This window comes from Mustela erminea, chromosome 1 (genome assembly GCF_009829155.1).
Source record: "Mustela erminea isolate mMusErm1 chromosome 1, mMusErm1.Pri, whole genome shotgun sequence".
Lineage (NCBI taxonomy): Eukaryota > Metazoa > Chordata > Mammalia > Carnivora > Mustelidae > Mustela > Mustela erminea.
In genome coordinates, this window is record NC_045614.1 from 160,508,712 (window position 1) to 160,528,587 (window position 19,876).

The 19,876-nt window shown below is 37.7% G+C and overlaps 1 protein-coding gene across 6 annotated transcripts in view; it reads left to right on the forward strand.

Moving 5' to 3' along the window:
• Window positions 1-19,876, forward strand: part of CFAP44 (cilia and flagella associated protein 44) — a 157,066-nt gene that overhangs the window by 47,541 nt on the left and 89,649 nt on the right. For all 6 annotated transcript variants that reach the window (XR_004286991.1, XR_004287006.1, XM_032348695.1 and 3 more), the window contains 6 exons: window positions 149-310; window positions 6,197-6,436; window positions 15,434-15,579; window positions 16,289-16,559; window positions 19,028-19,083; window positions 19,242-19,404. Coding sequence is in view for 4 of the 6 variants with exons in the window: in XM_032348695.1 (XP_032204586.1) it covers window positions 149-310; window positions 6,197-6,436; window positions 15,434-15,579; window positions 16,289-16,559; window positions 19,028-19,083; window positions 19,242-19,404 (1,038 nt within the window). In the remaining 2 variants the exon portion in view is untranslated. The remainder of the gene's footprint in view (window positions 1-148; window positions 311-6,196; window positions 6,437-15,433; window positions 15,580-16,288; window positions 16,560-19,027; window positions 19,084-19,241; window positions 19,405-19,876) is intronic.

Genomic DNA, 19,876 nt, shown 5'->3' on the forward strand with positions numbered 1-19,876 from the left:
AATAAATAAATGAAAATCTTTAAAAAAATTTTTTAAAAAATGGTTAGTATACATAGCAATTATATTTCTTCCTGATTTGTGATCTTTTTGAGCTATGCTTCTAAAAATTAACCTAAATGTGAATGATATGTTAATCTTCCTTTTTCAGCCTGACAGTACTTTACTGATTATATGTGAGAATGGCTATGTTCTTGAAACGCCACTTCCAACCATAAAGGAGGAAGAGGAAAATCGTGATGTAGTTTCCTATGAAATCAAAGACATGGACATAAAATATTTTCATTTCTCAAGTGTCAAGTCTAAGATTCTGGTATGAGATATCCTTGAAGCATTATCTTCTACTGTGTTTTTTTCTTAGAAAAATTTTAAAATTATTTCTATTAACATATAATGTATTATTTGCCCGAGGGGTACAGGTCTTTGGATTATCAGGCTTACACATTTCTCAGCACTCACCATAGCATGTACCCTCCCCAATGTTTTTCTTAGAATTTAAAGTATCTTTTTTTTCCTTGAAGTTTTTATTTAAATTCCAGTTAACATACAGTGTAATATTAGTTTCAGGTATACAGTATAGTGATTCAACACTTTCATACATCACCTGGTACTCATCACAAGTACCTCCTTAGTCCCTATTTTCTACCTAACCCATCCCCCATCTCCTTTCCTCTGGTAACCTTCAGTTTGTTCTCTGTAGTTAAGAGTCTGTTTCTTGGGGGGTGCCCCGGTGGCTCAGTCAGTTAAGCATTCTTAATTTTAGCTCAGGTAATGATCTCAGGGTTGTGAGATCAAGCCGTGTGCCAGGCTCCATGCTGGGTGTGGAGCTTGCTTAAGATTTCCTCTCTCCCTATCCCTCTGCCCTGCACGCCCCTCTGGAAAAAAACAAAAAAAGTTTGTTTCTTGGTTTGCCTCTCACTTCCCCCTATGATCATATGTTTTGTTTCCAAGCCCTACAAATGAATAAAATCATATAGATTTGTCTTTCTCTAACTGACTTCACTTAGTATAATATTCTCTACCTCCATCCACATCATTGCAAATGGCAAGATTTCATTCTTTTTTAATGGCTGAGTAATATTCCATTGCATAAAAGTGCTGATGAAATATGAAGAAGAATAAGACATTTACCCTGACTTTATGAGCTTATAAGCTGGTAGAAAGCAGCCGACTATATTAGAAGGCAGTAGTGAATGGATATTAAAATCACAGTGCAAAGAAAATAATTTTAGGAGTGTGGAGTGAAACAAATAGGAGTTTGCTGGGGGGGTCGTAAGGGGGGGATCAAAGATGACTAGATAGAGGGAACATTTAGTATTTAAAAAAATGAGAAGAGGGGCGCCTGGGTGGCTCCGTGGGTTAAGCCGCTGCCTTCGGCTCAGGTCATGATCCCGGTGTCCTGGGATCGAGTCCCGCGTCAGGCTCTCTGCTCAGCCGGAGGCCTGCTTCTCCCACACACCCCGCCTTCTTCTCTGCCTACTTGTAATCTCTGTGTCTGTCAAATAAATAAATAAAATCTTTAAAAAAAATGAGAAGAATTTTGAGAGGATGAAAAAGGAGAGGAAGGCAATAAGAGCTGGAATAGCATCCTGAGGGAAAGCAGAGTTGTAAGAGTTTCTGGTGTTTTAAAAAAATGAAGACTGGAATGTTGAGACAGAGGGATGCAGTATGTTAGAGGGATGTGGCAGAAATCTATGACCAACACTTGGGCTCCTTAAATACCAGCCAAGATATTTCAGTTTAATTCAAGACCATTGAGATCCATTATGAGTTTTTTTTCCCCTTTTCTTCCCTCCCACCCCCATTTGTTCTTTGAAGAAATTCTTATTTCAGTATAGTAGACACACAATGTTATATCAGTTTCAGGTACGCAACATAGTGATACAACAAAACTGTACATTATGCTGTGTTCACCACAAGTGAAGCTACTACCTGTCACCATACAACACTATTACAGTACCATTGACTATATTCCCTATGCTGTACTTTTTATATTTTATGTATATGTCACCATATTTTACATCTTTTAATTCATAATTTTCTTCTAATTATGGCTTTCTTTTTCCTACTTAAAGAAATCCCTTTCACATTTTTTGTAAGGCCAGTTTAGTGATGATAAACCCCTTTAATTTTTCTTTGGTTGGGCAATTCTTTCTCCTTTTATTCTGAATGATAACCTTGCCAGGTATAGTATTCTTGGTTGTAGGTTTTTTCCTTTCAATACTTTGAATATATAATTCCACTCCCTCTGGTCTTCAAAGCTTCTGCTGAAAAACTGACTGATAGCCTTATAGGGTTTCCCTTGTATGTAGCTTCTTGCTACTTTCTTACTACTTCTACAAATCTCTTTATCTTTAACCTTTGACATTTTAATAATTATGTTTCATGGGTTCATCTTGTTTTTAACTACCATGCTTCCTAAACCTGGATGTCTGTTTCTTTTCCCAGATTAGTGAAGTTTTGAAGCTAGTATGTCTTCAAATGAATTTTCTGCACCTTTCTTTTCTCCTTCTGGAACCCCTATAGTGTGAATATTTGTTTGATGTTGTCAAGATATCTCCTAACTTATCCTGATTTTTTTTTTCTGTTGTTCAGTTTGGATGCTTTCCATTACCCTATGTTCCAGATCACTGATCCATTCTTCTGCATCCATAATCTGTTGATTCCCTCTAGTGTTTTTTTTCCCCTTCACTTCAGTTATTGTATTCTTCATTGCTGATTTTTAAAAATATTTTTTCTTTGTTGAAGGCCTACTGTGTTCTTTTACTCTTTTCTCAAGCAAGCTGAACATCTTTATGATTATTGGTTAAACTCTTTTTAAAGCATATGGCATATCTCCTTTTTATTTCGTTCTGTTTTTGGAGATTTTGTCCTGTTCTTTCTTTTGGAATGTATTCCTCTGCCTCCCCATTTTTCTTGACTTTCATGTTTGTTCCTTTGAATTAGGTAAGACAGCTACTTCTCCTAAATTTGGAGAAATGGTCTTGTGTATGGTCTCCCCTATATATAGTTGACAGTTTCCTCTGGCTGGCTGGAGCTGCAGACGGTGTAGGTTGAGGGTTTCAGGGCATTCCATGCTGTGTCTGACCTGGTGAGATGACTGGAGCTGAAGTGGGTGTAAGTGGGGAAGTCCCAGGGCTCTTCATGCAGCTGGCAGGACAGCTAAAATGGAACTGGGTGCTGATTTGGAGGATCCGGGGTCTCTATGCAGAGGGTACCCTGGAAGGACAGCTGAAGCTGAAGTCAGTGCAAGCTGGAGTGGCCTGATGGGGTGACAAGCCCGGCTGGAACAGGCCAGAGTGTCCAAGGACATACTATGCAGGAGTGCCCTGTTGGGCCAGCTGAAGCTGAAGTGGGTGTAAGCTGGGGAATCCCTGGACTTTCCATGTAGAAGACATCTTACAAGACAGCTGAAGTGGAAATGGTATAAGCCAGGTTGTTTAAGAGCATTCCACAGTGAGGGTGCCCTGGTAGGACAACTGAAAGTGGAGTGGGTACAAGCTGGGGGTCCCTGGGTATGCTACACAGGGGCTGCCCTTGTGGAGTAATAGGATCCAGGGCTGGGGGATGCCTGTGCTACCTATAGGGGGTTTCTGGTGGGACAGCTGGTGCCAAAGCAGGCATCAGCCAGGAGGTCCCAAAGCACTCTGTACTGGGGGTGTTCTAGCAAGCTGTCTGAAGCAAATGTGGTGTGGATCTGGAGTTTTCAGGGATCCTTCGCACCTGTGTCACTGTGATGCAACAGGTGGAGCTGTGGTGAGTGCTATCCACGGTGTCCTGGTGTATACCTCCCTGGATCCTCCTTGGTGAGATTGCTAGAGCTAGTAGGGCTAGGTGCCTTGGGCTCACTGATGTGGTAGGCTGGTTAGGGTGCCCAGATTTTGCTCCCCTCATTCACACTGTCATGGTGGAGGGGGAGCATAAACTGTGGTACTTGCCAGCCCTTCTGTCCTGCAGAGATTTTCAACATCTCCCTGCAGTTTGGCAGGGTTCTAAGGCTGGTTGTTTTATATACTAGTTGCTCTTTTATTTATTTATAAATAATAAATAAAATAGTTGCTCTATTGTACTTATTTTTCTTTAAGATTTTATTTATTTATTAGAGATCACAAGTAGGCAGAGAGGCAGGCAGAGAGAGAGAGAGTGGAGGAAGCAGGCTCCCCGCCGAGCAGAGAGTCCGATGCGGGACTTGATCCCAGGACCCTGAGATCATGACCTGAGCCGAAGGCAGAGGCTTTAATCCACTGAGCCACCCAGGTGCTCCACTTTGAGAACATTATGCTAAGAGAAAGAAGCAGCAGAGGTTTTAACCCACTGAGCCACCCAGGTACCCCTTTTACTTATTTTTTATTTAAATTCAATTAACATATAATGTATTATTTGTTTCAGAGGTACAGGTCTGTGATTTATCAGTCTTATATTATCCCCAGTACTCATTATAACACATAGCCTCCCCAGTGTTCATCACCTAGTTACCCCATATCCCCATCCTCATTACCCCTAGCAACCCTCAGTTTGTTTCCTATGATTAAGGGTCTCTTATGGTTTGCCTCCCTCTCTGGTTTCATCTTATTTAATTTTTTCCTCTCTTCCCCTATGATCCTCTGTTTTGTTTCTTAAATTCCACATATCAGTGAGATCATATGACCATTGTCTTTCTCTGACTGACTTATTTTGCTTAGCATGATACCCTCTAGTTCCATCCATGTTGTTGCAAATGGCAAGACTTCATTTTTTTGATTGCTGAGTAATATTCCATTGTATAGATACATACCACATCTTTATCTATTCACCTGTCAAGATAGATATCTGGGCTCCTTCCACAGTTTGGCCATTGTAGACATTGCTGCTATAAACACTGGGGTGTAGATGCCCCTTTGGACCACTACATTTGTATCTTTAGGGTAAATACCTAGTAGTTCTGGGTTGTAGGGTAGCTCTATTTTAACTTTTTGAGGACCCTCCATACTGTTTTCCAGAGTGGCTGCTCCAGCTTACTTTCCCACCAGCAGTGTAGGAGGGATCCGCTTTTTCTGTATCATCAACATCTGTCATTTCCTGACTTCTTAATTTTAGCCATTCTGACTGGTGTGAGGTGTATTTCATTGTGGTTTTCATTTGTATTTCCCTGATGCCAAGTGATATTGAGCATTTTTTCATGCATCTGTTGGCCATTTGGATGCCTGTTCATGTCTTCTGCCCATTTCTTGGTTGGATTTGCTCTTTGAGTGTTGAGTTTGATAAGTTCTTTATAGATTTTGGATATATTCTGGTTTTTCTTCAGATCATATAAATCTTTCGCCTTTTACTTGTTTCTCTTTTCCTTGCCTTTTATTCTTTTTTATTTTATTTATTTGACAGAGAGCACAAGTAGGCGGAGAGGCAGGCAGAGAGAGAGGAGGAAGCAGGCTCCCTGCTGAGTAGAGAGCCTGACATGGGACTTGATCCCAGGATCCTGGGATCATGACCTGAGCCAGAGGCAGAGGCTTTAAACCACTGAGCTACCCAGGCGTCCCTAAACCTTGTCTTTTTTTTTCCCCTGTGTCCCACGGCAGACAAATCTGTTCCTGCTCTCTCGGTACTATCCATTCCCACTGTAGTTCAGAGCATTTGGGGATAGAGGTTTCGATCATTACTGTGTCTCCATTCTTTTGTTGGGAAGAGGCTGTTCAGTCACCCCTCCCACCGTGTGATTTTGAGGAGGGGATTGATGTGATGAGATCATATAAATTGGATAATTATGAGGGATAAAAAAGAAATAAAGAGGGAAAAGATGGGAGGTAGGGATGCCAGTGTTAGGTGGCTTTTGAAAGGTCTGAAAGATCCAAGGGGTCTAAGAGTATTACTAAAAATAGGAACAACTTTTCTCAGGGCTTATTTTGATCTACCTAATTCATGGGTTGATGGTGATAGACTGGAAGAAACTGTATTTAGCTCTTCTGTTAGGAAAAAAAAATGAGAAAATAATTTCTGTAAACTTAAGATTGAAGGGGTTAATGCAGAAATGATTTAAAAATGTTAATGATGAAATATATCCCCAAATTGATAGTTTTTTTTTGATGATTATTTTTAAATGACATTATTTTACATCAGAGCTGTGAGTTTTTCTAGAACCCTAATCTGTTTTTCATTTTGTCATCCCCTTACTATAAATGAATGATTTACAGTTGTTTTTCTATCTTAATGTCTCTTGCAAAAGCGATTAATAGAAATAGAAAAGAGAAAGGCATTAAGGGATTTGAAGAAGAAGGAGAAGGAAGAAAGGAGGAAGCAGCTAGCAGCAGAGATGGGAGAAGATGGAGAAAAGGAACTCCAAGTAGAGCAGGAGGAGGAGGAGGAAGAGGAAGAGGAGCCATTACCTGAAATCTTTATTCCATCAACTCCCTGTCACATCCTCTGTGGATTTTACTCTGAGCCAGGGAAGTTCTGGGTTTCTTTGGTGAGTAACAATGTAATACATAAATTTTATCTCAGCTCTAATCAAATATAGTTCATGATCATGATTTTCCAGCACACTGTTACTTTCTAACTTATGGTGAGGCCATTTATTAACTACCATTAAAGGTGTGAATTCTGGTGAATGAATGTGAGTTACAGTTTTTATAACATTTTGATATCTCTTTTATGTCTGCTTATTATGCTATCATCTATAACAATCATACGTGTTCCAGAAGGTCAAAGGGGAGAAGAATTAAAGATAGAAGGGCAAAGCACTAAGGATTCTTCCAGTTGATTCTACGGCCTTTTAAATTGTGCAACTAAGTGACATTTTGAAAATAATGGGCACACTATCCTGTAAACTTTTGCTTGCATTTTGTTATTTGCAGCTGTGCTGTGTGGCCACGTGGAAGTCTGGGAAGATGGCTGTTTTTAGGTGGTCACATTGCCACTCTGAACAAAATTGGGATTGGGCTAGTAAAGAAAAAGAGAAAAATGGATATCAGGGAGAGAGACACCATGAATTGTCACAATATCATGACAACTATATCCTTTAATTATACATTTTCTACTCCTATCATATTGATCAATTGCAAAGCAAGAGTTCCTTCATTATAAATTTGTCACAAATTTCATCTCCATTCACCAAAAAAAGTAATAATTGACAAAAAAGTATACAGGCATACCCTATTTTATTGCACTTCACAGATACTTTGATTGTCACCAATTGGTTTGTGGCAATCCTCTGTTGAGGAAGTTTATTGGTATCATTTTCCCCAAAACATTGGCTCACATCATGTTTCTGTGTCACATTTTGTAATTCTTGCAGTATTTCAAACTTTCTCATTATTATTCTTTGTTGTTATGATCTGTGGTCATTGATCTTTGTTGCTATTGTAGTTGTTGGGGGGAGTCATGAGCCACATCCATATTAGACCACAAACTTAATGATAAATATGGTGTGTGTTTTGACTGCTCCACTAACCAGCCATTCCCCTGCCTCTCTCACTCTTCTTGGGCTTTCCTATTCTCTGAGATATAATAATATTGAAATCAGGCCAGTTAACAACCTTACAATGGCTTCTAATTGTTCAAGTCAAAGCAAGAGTCACACGCTTCTCACTTTAAATCAAAAGCTAGAATGATTAAGCTCAGTGAGGAAGGCAGGTCAAAAGCCAAGATAGGCCAAAAACTAGACCTCTTGTGCTAAACAGTTGGCCAACTTGTGAATGCAAACAAAAAGTTCTTGAAGGAAATTAAAAGTACTAGTCCAGTGAACACATGAATACTAAGAAAGAAAAACAGGCTTATTGCCAATATGGAGAAATTCTCAGTGGTCTGGATAGAAGATCAAACCAGCCATAACATTCCCTTAAGCCAAAGCCTAATCTAGAGCAGGGCCCTAAATCTCTAATTCTCTGAAGGCTGAGAGAGGTGAGGAAGCTATAGAAGAAAAGTTGGAATTTAGCAGAGTTTGGTTCATGATGTTTCAGAAAAGAAGGAAAGAAGCCTTCTCCATAACACAGAAGTGTAAGGCAAAGTAGCAAGTGCTAATGTAGAAGCTGTAGCAAGTTCTCCAAAAGATCTGGCTAAGGTAATTCATAAAGATATCTACGCTGAACAAGGGACTTAAAAAAAATTTTTTTTAATTTATTTACTTGAGAGATAGAGAGTGAGAAAATGAGCAGGGAGAGCAGCAGAGGGAGAGGGAGAAGCAGACTTCCCACTGAGCAGGGAGCCTGACATGGGGCTCAATCCCAGGACCCTGAGATCACAAGCTGAACCTAAGGTAGACACTTAATCGACTCAGCCACCCAGGGGCCCTGAGAAAGGATTTTCAGTGTAGATGAACCAGTCTCATTGTGGAAGAAAATGCCATTTAGGACTTTCAGAGAGAAGTCAATGCCTGGCTTCAAAGAATAGGTTGTTTTTCTTGTCAGAGGCTAATGCAGCTGGTGACTTAAGTTGAAGCCAGTGCTCATTTACCATTCTGAAAATCCTGGACCTTGGGAATTACATTAAGTCTATGTTGCCAGTGCTCTATAAATGGAACAACAAAGCTAGATGACAGCGCATCTGTTTACAACATGGTTACTGGATATTTTAAGCTCACTGTTGAGACCTACTCCTCAGAAAAAAAGATTCTTTCAAAATATTACTGCTCATTGACAATGCATCTGGTCACCCAAGAACTCTGATGGAGACATACAGTGAGATTAATGTTGTTTTTATGCCTGATAGTGCAACATCCATTTTGCAGCCTGTGTATCAGGGAGTAATTTAAACTTTCAAGTCTTATTATCTAAGAAATACACTTTGTAAGGCTATGGGTGCCATAGATTGCAATTCCTCTAACGGATCTGGGCAAAGTCAATGGAAAAACTTCTGGAAAGGATTCACCATTCTAGATTCATGGGAAGAGGTTAAAATATCAACATTAACAGGATTTCTTGGAAGAAGTTGATTCCAACTCTCACAGATGACTCTGAGGGGTTCGGGACTTGAGTGGAGGGAGAAACTGCAGTTATGGTAGAAATAGCAAGAGAACTAGAATTACAAATGGACCCTGAAGATGGGACTGGATTGGCTGCAATCCCATGATAAAAATGGTAACAGATGAGGAGTTGCTTCTTATGGATGGGTAAAAAAAAAATGGTTTCTTGAGATGTCATCTACTCCTTGTGAAGATGCCATGAAGATGGTTGAAATGGCAACCAAAGGATTTAGAATATCACATAAACCTATTTGATAAGCTGCAGCAAGGCTTGAGAGGATTGACTCCAATTTTGAAAGAAGTTCTACCCTGAGTAAAATGTTAACTAACAACATTGCATGCAACGAAGAAATTCATGAAAGGAAAAGTCAGTTGATGCAGCAAACTTCATTATTGCCTTATTTTAAGAAATATGGCTGTGGCCACCCAGCCTTCAGCAACCACCACCCTGATCAGTCAGCAGCCATCAATGTTGAGGTGAGACCCTCCATCAGCAAGAAGATTAAGACCTGCCCAATGCTCAGATTACAGTTAGAAGTTTTGGGCAATAAAGTATTTTTAAATTAAGGTATGTACATTTTTTCTTAGACATAATGCTATTACATACTTAATAGACTATGGTATATTGTAAACATAACTTTCATATGCACTGGGAAACAAAAAATCATTTGACTCACTTTATTGCAATAGTAGCTTTATTGAGGTGGTCTGGAATTGAACCTCTCTTATCTCTGAGGTATATCTGTAAGTGAGAGATTACCATTTATGCACAACCTATCCCCGTCTTTGGCCAGGCCAGAACACTGAGTAGCCAAGGATTGTTACTACAAGGAGTAATGAGCATTAACTTCTCCCTGTGTTCAGTTTTTCCTAGACCTACATCTTTGTTAGCAACTTCTAGGGAGGCAAGCAGCAAAAAGGATAGAAAGTAGTGATGCTTTGTCCATCTTTATGAAATAATGGTTGATGACTACTATTGTGTGGGGTTCAAGGGCATAGGGATAAATAAGGCATGTTTCCTGCCCTCAGGAAATTCCTTCATATCAGGAGGAGAGAGGCACAGAAACAACTGTAATACAATGTAATAGTAATACAATGTAATAGCATTCTAGTATCCTTGAAACACATGCAAAAATTATTATATAATAAACACATTCACTGCTTATTCTTAGGATTGCCCAATAAATATTATATGAGACATACTTGCCCTAGGTGTATTTGTTACCTGAAATTCATATTTAACTGGGTATCTGGTATTTTTATTTGTGGAATACGGAAACCTATTTATTCTGTACAGAGTACCCTTCTAAGTGATTTACTAACCACCCTATAAAATAAATCCTCTTATAATTTGCATGTTGCATAAGAAGAAACCAAGGCAGGGAGAGGTTATGTCACTTATCCAAGGTCATATAACTAACGAGAGGTGGAACCAGGGTCTGGACTCAGGCAGTTTGGGCCTAGAGTCCATGCTTTTAACCATTAAGCTCCACCAGCATGCAAGATTAAGGTACAGTTGACAGAGGTAGCGCCGCTGATTCTGCTTGATGCAAGTATTTGCCAGCTCCATTCCTGCAACCATATAGACTGTGTAGAAGACCGGTCTCCCTGTGAGGTTGTGACTGCAGTTCTCAAGTCCATGCTCATGCTGCAGGCCCATTCTCCCACCGAGCCCTGTTGGCTCTGCCACTTGGCTGAATTACTGGTATAATTCTTCCTCCCCTCAGACATGCTACACCCTCCCTTGCCTTCTAAGATAACCTTCTCTCACATTTCACTGAGAAAATCAAATTTTCCTTGGCTTTATTTTTTTTAAAGATTTTATTTATTTTGACAGACAGAAATCACAGGTAGGCAGAGAGGCAGGGAGAGAGAGAGAGAGGAAAGGAAGCAGGCTCCCTGCTGAGCAGAGAGCCCGATGCGGGGCTCAATCCCAGGACCCCGGGATCATGACCTGAGCCGAAGGCAGAGGCTTTAACCCACTGAGCCACCCAGGTGCCCCTTCCTTGACTTGTCTTAAATAGATCTGACACCCTATGAGGATCCATACAAGTTTTGTCTGCCCTGCCTGTTGTTGCCTGTTGTTCCAGTTGATGATGGTCTGCTGCAACTGTCCAAGGACGCTCTTCCTGAAGCCTTTTGATCCCACCCCTCTCCCTTCCTCCAATAGTTTATTCCTGCAGTAAGCCACCCAGTCTCCTGTGTCCTCCACTTCCTTCTGGTCACTAAATTCTTATCTTATAAACATGCTCTAGTACTTAAAATTTTTCCTTAACCTCTCTTTCCTTCCCTTCCAGTCCTCCTTTTAGAGGTGATCCTGAAGATAATATGCACCTTTAAATTCATATAATTTGATATAAATTTATTTTTCTAATTTCAGAGAAAAAAGATCTTAGAGCACTTTAATGCCATGTATCCTCTCCCTCCCTATTGTCCTATATTTTTTCTCTCTCTCTCTTTATATATATTTGTATCCCCAAAAGGTATTTTACTATTATATTGTTGATATCACTTTGGTTTATCCTTTTTCTTGCTGTTAATTCCTTTCTATATATTTGTAATTGCATCTTCTGCTTTAAATATATAATACATATTATATATTTAATGTAGGTCTGCTAGTGACAAATTCTCTGTTTTGGGGGTTTTGGAGGGTTTTTAAAGTGTCCTCATTTTGCCTTTTTAAAAAAAATTTATTTTTTATTTTCAGCATAACAGTATTCATTATTTTTTCACCACACCCAGTGCTCCATGCAATCTGTGCCCTCTATAATACCCACCACCTGGTACCCCAATCTCCCACCCCCGCCGCTTCAAACCCCTCAGACTGTTTTTCAGAGTCCATAGTCTCTCATGGCTCACCTCCCCTTCCAATTTCCCCCAACTCCCTTCTCCTCTCTATCTCCCTATGTCCTCCATGCTATTTGTTATGCTCCACAAATAAGTGAAACCATATGATAATTGACTCTCTCTGCTTGACTTATTTCACTCAGCATAATCTCTTCCAGTCCCGTCCATGTTGCTACAAAAGTTGGGTATTTGTCCTTTCTGATGGAGGCATAATACTCCATAGTGTATATGGACTGCATCTTCCTTATCCATTCGTCCGTTGAAGGGCATCTTGGTTCTTTCCACAGTTTGGCGACCGTGGCCATTGCTGCTATAAACCTTGGGGTACAGGTGACCCTTCTTTTCACTACATCTGTATCTTTGGGGTAAATACCCAGGAGTGCAATGGCAGGGTCATAGGGAAGTTCTATTTTTAATTTTTTGAGGAATCTCCACACTGTTCTCCAAAGAGGCTGTACCAACTTGCATTCCCACCAACAGTGGAAGAGGGTTCCCCTTTCTCCACATCCCCTCCAACACATGTTGTTTCCTGTCTTGCTAATTTTGGCCATTTTAAGTGGTGTAAAGTGGTATCTCAGTGTAGTTTTAATTTGAATCTCCCTGATGGCTAGTGATAATGAACATTTTTTCATGTGTCTGTTAGCCATTTGTATGTCTTCATTGGAGAAGTGTCTGTTCATATCTTCTGCCCATTTTTTTATATGATTGTCTGTTTTGTGTGTGTTGAGTTTGAGGAGTTCTTTATAGATCCAGGATATCAACCTTTTGTCTGTACTGTCATTTGCAAATATCTTCTCCCATTCTGTGGGTTGCCTCTTTGTTTTCTTGACTGTTTCCTTTGCTGTGCAGAAGCTTTTGATTTTGATGAAGTCCCAAAAGTTCATTTTCACTTTTGTTTCCTTTGCCTTTGGAGACATATTTTGAAAGAAGTTGCTGTGGCTGATATCGAAGAGATTACTGCCTATGTTCTCCTCTGAGATTCTGATGGATTCCTGTCTCACATTGAGGTCTTTTATCCATTTTGCCTTTTTAAAAAATTTATATTTTTGTTGGAAATTTTGTTTTCAAACTTTGATATCTTTTAATCCTCTTTTGTCTTCCATTCTACCAGCTGCATTATTTATTTATTAGATTTTTTTTCAGTGTACTAGAATTCATTGTTTATGTACCACACCCAGTGTTCCATGCAATACATGTCCTCCATAATACCCACCACCAGGCTCACGCAAACTCCCACCCCCCACCACTTCAAAACCCTCAGATTGTTTTTCAGAGTCCATAGTCTCTCATGGTTCATTTCCCCCTCCAATTTCCCTCAACTCCCTTCTCCTCTCCATCTTCCCTATGTCCTCCATGTTATTTCTTATGCTCCACAAATAAGTGAAACCATATGATAATTGACTCTCTCTGCTTATTTCACTCAGCACAATCTCTTTTTATTGTTTCTTTGACACCTAGTATGTCTTTTTCTCTTCGCTTTTAAAATTTTGTGTTAAAGCATGTCGTTTCTTCGTATTTATCTAGCTGGTGGTCATACCATTTCTTGAATCCCTACATAGTTTTATTCAGTTTTAGAAAACTCACAGCCGTTATCTACCGTAATATTGGTCTTGCCTATCTTTTTACTTGTTTCTGCTGGGATTTCAGTTTTCTGTATATTAACCCTTATTACTATGTCCCGTACGTACTTTACACACACACTGGCCTTTTTTGGTTATTTTCCATTTTTTTTTTCTTTCTCCTGCCTTGGCCTGACTACTTTATCTGATCTCTGTTCCAGCTTTCTAAGTCTGCTGTGTCTAGTTGCTTTCAAGCCCATCTACTGATTGTAATTTGTCATTTTATTTGTTCTAGAATTTTATTTTTTCCATTTAATTTTTTTTTATAGATTCCAGATGGCTTCTTAAATTTTCCATTTGGCTTCAGAGTCTTTAAATATACTATTCTTGGTTATTTGAAGTCCATTTTGTAAATATCTCAATATCTCATAACTTTGATTTGTCTTTTTAAAATCTATTTAAATTCAATTTTGTTAACATATAGTGTATTATTAGTTTCAGGGGTAGAACTTAGTGATTCCTCAGTTGCATATAACACCCAGTGCTCTTTACATGCCCATCACCCAGTTATACCATCCCCCCACCTCCCCTCCAGCAGCTGTCAATTTGTTTCCTCTAGTCAAGAGTCTTAAGGTTTGCCTCATTTTCTGTTTTCATCTTATTTTACTTTTCCTTCCCTTTCCCTATGTTCATCTGTTTTGTTTCTTAAATTCCACATATGAGTGAAATCATATGGTATTTGTCTTTCTCTGATTGACTTATTTCACTTAGCATTATATTCTCTAGTTCCATCCATATCATTGCAAATAGCAAGATTTCATTTTTTAAAAAAATATTTTATTTATTTATTTGACAGAGAGAGAGATCACAAGTAGGCAGAGAGTCAGGCAGAGAGAGAAGGGGAAGCAGGCTCCCCACTGAGCAGAGAGCCCGATGCAGGGCTCGATCCCAGGACCCTGAGATCATGACCTGAGCCGAAGGCAGCGGCTCAATCCACTGAGCCACCCAGGCGCCCCGCAAGATTTCATTTTTTAAATGGCTGGGTAGTATTCCATTATGTGTATATATACTACATCTTCTTTATCCATTCATCTGTTCATGGACATCTGGGCTCTTTTCCATATTTTGGCTATTGTGAACCTTGTTGCTATAAACATTGGAGTGCATGTTTCCCTTCAAATCACTATGTTTGTATCCTTTGGATAAATACCTGTAGTGCAACTTCTGGGCTGTAGCGTAGTTCAATTTTTAACTTTTTGAGGAACCCCCATATCGGCTTTAGGGTGTCTGCACCAGTCTATAGTCTCACCATAATCTTGTTTGTCCTTTGATTTAAGATAGGCAAGTCTAATCTTAGCTAGTATGCCTAGTTGATTTTTTTTTAATTGAATAATTGACCTTGTATGTGAAAAACTGTAGCATTTGTTGAGATATGTTGGCATTGTCTCCTGGAAATTTATTTTTGGTCCTGGAAAGCAGCTAAAAATCCTAGATCACTTTCATCTATTCAGTGATTGAGACTCATACATGTAGTGTGTAGTGCTCCAAGGTTGCAATGGAAAACCCACTGTAAGGTGTGTTTACTGTGTCTCCTTCTCCTTGGAGGATCCTGTGATTTCTTTCCTTCTTCCTAAGCCCGTGAGGCAACAGATTGCTCTGCTGAGCTTCCAAGCCTCTCAGCTGCCACTTCCAGAACTGCCCATTGCCTCCGGGAGAAGAGCAATGCACTAGACTCAAAACTAGCTCTGAACACCATGTCCTACACAACTCTATTACTGAATACTAAATTCAAAATAATACCTGAAATAAAATGGAATTCAGTAGGTAATCAGAAGTGGTATCTCTCTTATAATAGCTTCTAAGTGGAAAGCAAATTACTGTAAGGTGTTTTATTATTGTATAATGTTATAGTTGCATATAAATAGACAGTGGAGATACTTTATAAAACCTTATCTATAATCATAGAAATCATATCAAAATAGATGTTTTAAGACCTCTATTTTAGGTTTTAAAATTTGAAATAATATAAAAATCCTCATGTGGTCATATGTATCTTATATTTAAATACTACTTTCCATGTTATTTTTCTCTTTTCCAGGGTGGCTATGATGCTGGTTTTCTATATCACTGTGAGTTCCCCTTGTATGACCAGAGTACTGCTATCACAAAAAAGAAAGATGAACCTTTTGATTTTCGTCTTCTTGAAGATACAGAGGATAATCCCATCCAAACTATCACTTTCAGGTGAACTGAATTTCAGAAAGCCTTAAAAAAACCGATCCCATTTATGCCTGTGTTGTTGCCCATCATAAATATTGTTCATTTTAGAAGATCTGTCCAATTGGAGAAGTATGCGAACACTTTCTAGTTAAATAAATTGAATAAATGAATAGAATCAAAGCTAATTCCAAAACTGTATTTCAAGTCCCTTTATCAAATATTCTGTCAGAATTTGTTTTTCACACAATAGGTTTGTAGGGATTTACTCAGGGGTATGCTACTGCTTGGTCAAATAATGAAGGTTCAGTGTTGCTATGATTCTGGAGAAATCACAAATTGAGATTTTTAAATGGTTGATAATTACATTTGTGATTTATTTGTGATATTATTATCATAATGTGATTTATTTGTGATATATTATCAATAATAAATCACAAATATTATTTGTGATAAATAGTCACAGATTGAGATTTAATAACTGAGAAGCATATATGCCAGTCATTCTTTTGAAGATCAAATATAATGGCTCCAAATTTCAAATTGGCTTTTCTTCTCCTTTTACTCTTTTGTACAGTTTGCTAGGGCTGCCATAGTTCCCTAGGTCTTCAAAATATGAATGGGGGGGGGCACAATGTAGTCTATAACGTTTTTGTTAATAAAATTTAGCCATTTGTCAATTAATTTAAAATTAAACATTTTCAGATTAATATGAAGAACAATTTATGTTTCCTAGCATTCACCAAGATATGATGTTTTGTGGAATGCAAAATGGAGCAATTCGAGTCTATATCCTAAGTCAAAATAAGCCTTCATTGATTAATACAGAGTACTACTGGCACTTCAATATCCATGACAATAATTATGGATGTATTAAAGGCATCTGTACTAGTTTTGATGACCGTTTCTTGGTGACTACTGGAGCAGATAGTAATATCTTTGTTTTCACCATTTTTTCTGAATTTGAGCTAAAGAAAGACATCAAAGCCGAAGTGCCATCTCCTAGGGTATGTAACTAGTAACAATGATAAAGAAATTAATTTTAAAGTAGTGATGTCTAAATTACTTTCTTTAAAAATTGAAAACTCATTTACCTTATAGTCTATTCTTGTTAGAATTTTGACTTTCTGGTGCCTCTGTTATTAAAGTCACTGAATTCCCCTATAACACTAAAGGTATAGAATTCCCCAATTTAAAAAGACTGAGTAATTTTTTCTGTATCAATCGCTTTCTGGGTTAAATATCTTTGTTTTCAAAATGTACAACTTTTTCAGATATATATTTTGCTTTTTATTTATTCACTTAATGAACGGGCATATATGGGAAGTATACCATAATTTGTGTGTTTGAAAGGAGTTGTAAAAGTGGTAGTTTTTAGTATTAGAATATGACAGTATGGATCAGGACCAAAGATTCAGTGAAATTATTCTATTCTTAAGCAGAGTGTATCATTGTATTTGTAATGAAGATTGATCCCCAAATTATATCCATTTGCCCTACCACATGACAAAGTAGTTCCTTTGGAAAAAAAATCACTAATAACCATTTCAATTGCTCCTCAAGAAGAGGAATTGTATTAAAAAGACCATAATTAAAATTCCTGTGAATACACCAGCATTCCATTGAATAGGTAACCAACTTTAAAAGAAGATACAAAAAAAGTAGGGCAGATTTGAGCAGGTAAATTTTCATTTCTATTAATAGAAGCAAAATTAGGAGAATGGACTATTGTCCAAAGAGCTCCCGCTCAGAAAGAAGAATTACAGAAGGGGAAAGTGTAAGAACAAGAGAATCTTTTTCTTTCTACCTAGTGCTAGCTCTTTCTATGGAAATCTATATTGGACAGAAAAAACCCATTTCACATTTGTATAATAGCATCCTTTTATATATGAATTTAATCAGTATTTTTTATGTCCCTGATGTGGACTCTGCTTTTAGGAAGACAGAATCAGAAAAAACTGAATAAATAGAGTACTAAGCTCTGCATAGGTCTAAGGATCTTACTTCAGAATCTGCTGGGAAGTCCTTAAAAGTACAGATTCCTGAGCCCCAGCCAGGAGCAATTAAATCAGAATATCTGAAAGTGAGGGCCAGGTATTAGTACTTTATAAAATATCTAGCCTTCTTCCTGGGTCTCAGCCCCCATGACTCCAGTGTGCAGCTGGGATTGAGAACAATTGTCCTGTATTTTGGCACAGTTGGTAGCAACTCTGTTTAACTCAAATTTATTATAAACAGCTGAGGCCAAGAGAAGGTTGGTTGGGTATCCTGGAGATCACACTGCTAATGGAAAACCAAGGGGCTTGGCTCTGGAAAACAAAAGAATAGAAAAATTCAATCAAGTTATGTCATAAGTGATTAACAGTAATTACAATGTATTAGCCATCAATGTCTCTTCTACTGGTCATGTCTTATGACTTCACTTTTACTAAAGTTCTAAATTTTGGGGTACCTGGATGGTTCAGTCAGTTAGTAGAGTATGTAACTCTTCATCCCTGGATTGTGAGTTTGAGCCCCACATTGGGTATAGAGATTACTTGAAAAAAATAAAGTTCTGAAACTTATCCTACACAAAAATATGTAGATTTACATTTCATATGTTTAAAAACTAGAACTGTAATAATACAACTTCTTCAAAAAATAGTCCATATTTCTTCATAAGGAATGGCAACAAACCAGAGACCTATCTGTTATGAAAAAAAATAGAGAATAAACAAGTTCAATTTTCTTAGGAACTGATTAGCTAACAATCTCAGACTTCATTTGGTTCACTGGATTATAATTCTCCCTCCTTAAATTTTATAACATAGCACCCAAATAAGCAAAGTAATTTTAAGTGATTTACCTCATAGTTCCCTTAAACTAATTTGCTTACTAAAAGGAGATTCATATTTCTGATTTCATCTTTCTTTCTCAAGGAGGGGAACTGTATTATTCCTGCATATGTCACTGTATGTCTTTTTTTTTTTTTTTTTAGTAAGCTCAAGTGAAATGCTTAAAGTTTAAAAAATATTGTTTATCAATGATAATAAAAAAAATTTAATTCAAAAAATATATATTTTAAAATCTTCCTGTATATATGTAAGATATTTAGGGAGACTTATGCATATATAAAGGGGCATAAGCTAAAAAACAGAATTTTAAAACAAACGACTTAGAAAGTTTGTGTGTATTCTTTCTTAATAACTCATGATATTAGCAATTCAAATTTTGGAGCAGAATTATAGTATATTAATATTTTGCATATTCATTAGTTTTCAGGACTTTTTTCTACCTACCTCTTTAAATAAAGCAGAAACAAATAAGTTTAATCAATTGCAGTTTTCCTCCTAATTTTCTCTTGTTATTTCTTGCAAAAGTACTTTGCAGGCCTATAGTAGAAATTGGTAGAGGAAAAAACTCAGTTTACTTCATATTAGATATTTTAAGAGAAATATGCAATTTAAAAGATTAACCATTTCTCCCCTTTCTACAGTTTGGAATTGAAACAGAGCCAATTCCAGAAGATATTGAAGATCCCAAAGCCTATAGGTATGGAAATTTTTGATAAACACTAATTAGCCCTGAGCTGTTGCAAAATGGCATTTTATAGAATTTGACCAAGCCAAAAAAATTTCCAAATTATTGAGTCTTCATTTCCTCTTTTGCTGTTTCTGTATCTCATTATCCTTTTCAATTTCTGTTTTCAGTATTGAGAATGCTAGAAGAAAAAGACAACATGACAAGTTAATGAAAGAAGTGGAAGAAATAAAGGCTGGGAAGAGAGAAAAACTCAAAGCTTTGAGGAATGAATTTTGGAAACTTCTAGAAATGAATCAAGGATTACCAAAGCATATGCAGTTTAAGCGAACAGTAAGCCTAAAATAAATTTGACTTTAGTTTTTAACATACAATTTTTTTTGGATCAAGACTATTCTGCTGATAAAGTAGGGACTCCTTAAAATCATCTTTAAGCTTCCCCTTATCAGGTCAGCATGTTGGCAGCAGCTGAAATATAGAATTTGATACCCAACTTGGTTTGGATACAGAAGAGCCTCCTTACATAACACAAAGTTTACTTCCAGATTTAGCTACCTCACTTTTTGGGGGCGGGGTGGTAACAAGGTAAGATAAAAATACAGATTTGAATCTGGTTATCAACCTATACTGTACCTAGGCAAGATATCCAACCACTGTAAAGGTACACATAAATTTTAATTCTCTGTGATTCTATTTTTATAATCACCTGATCTGTTGTAAAAGATAGTAACTGATAGGTCCACAGAATTTTTAAAAGATGACTTAGTATAGTTGTAGCTATGGGGAGAATTAACAAATTGTTCAG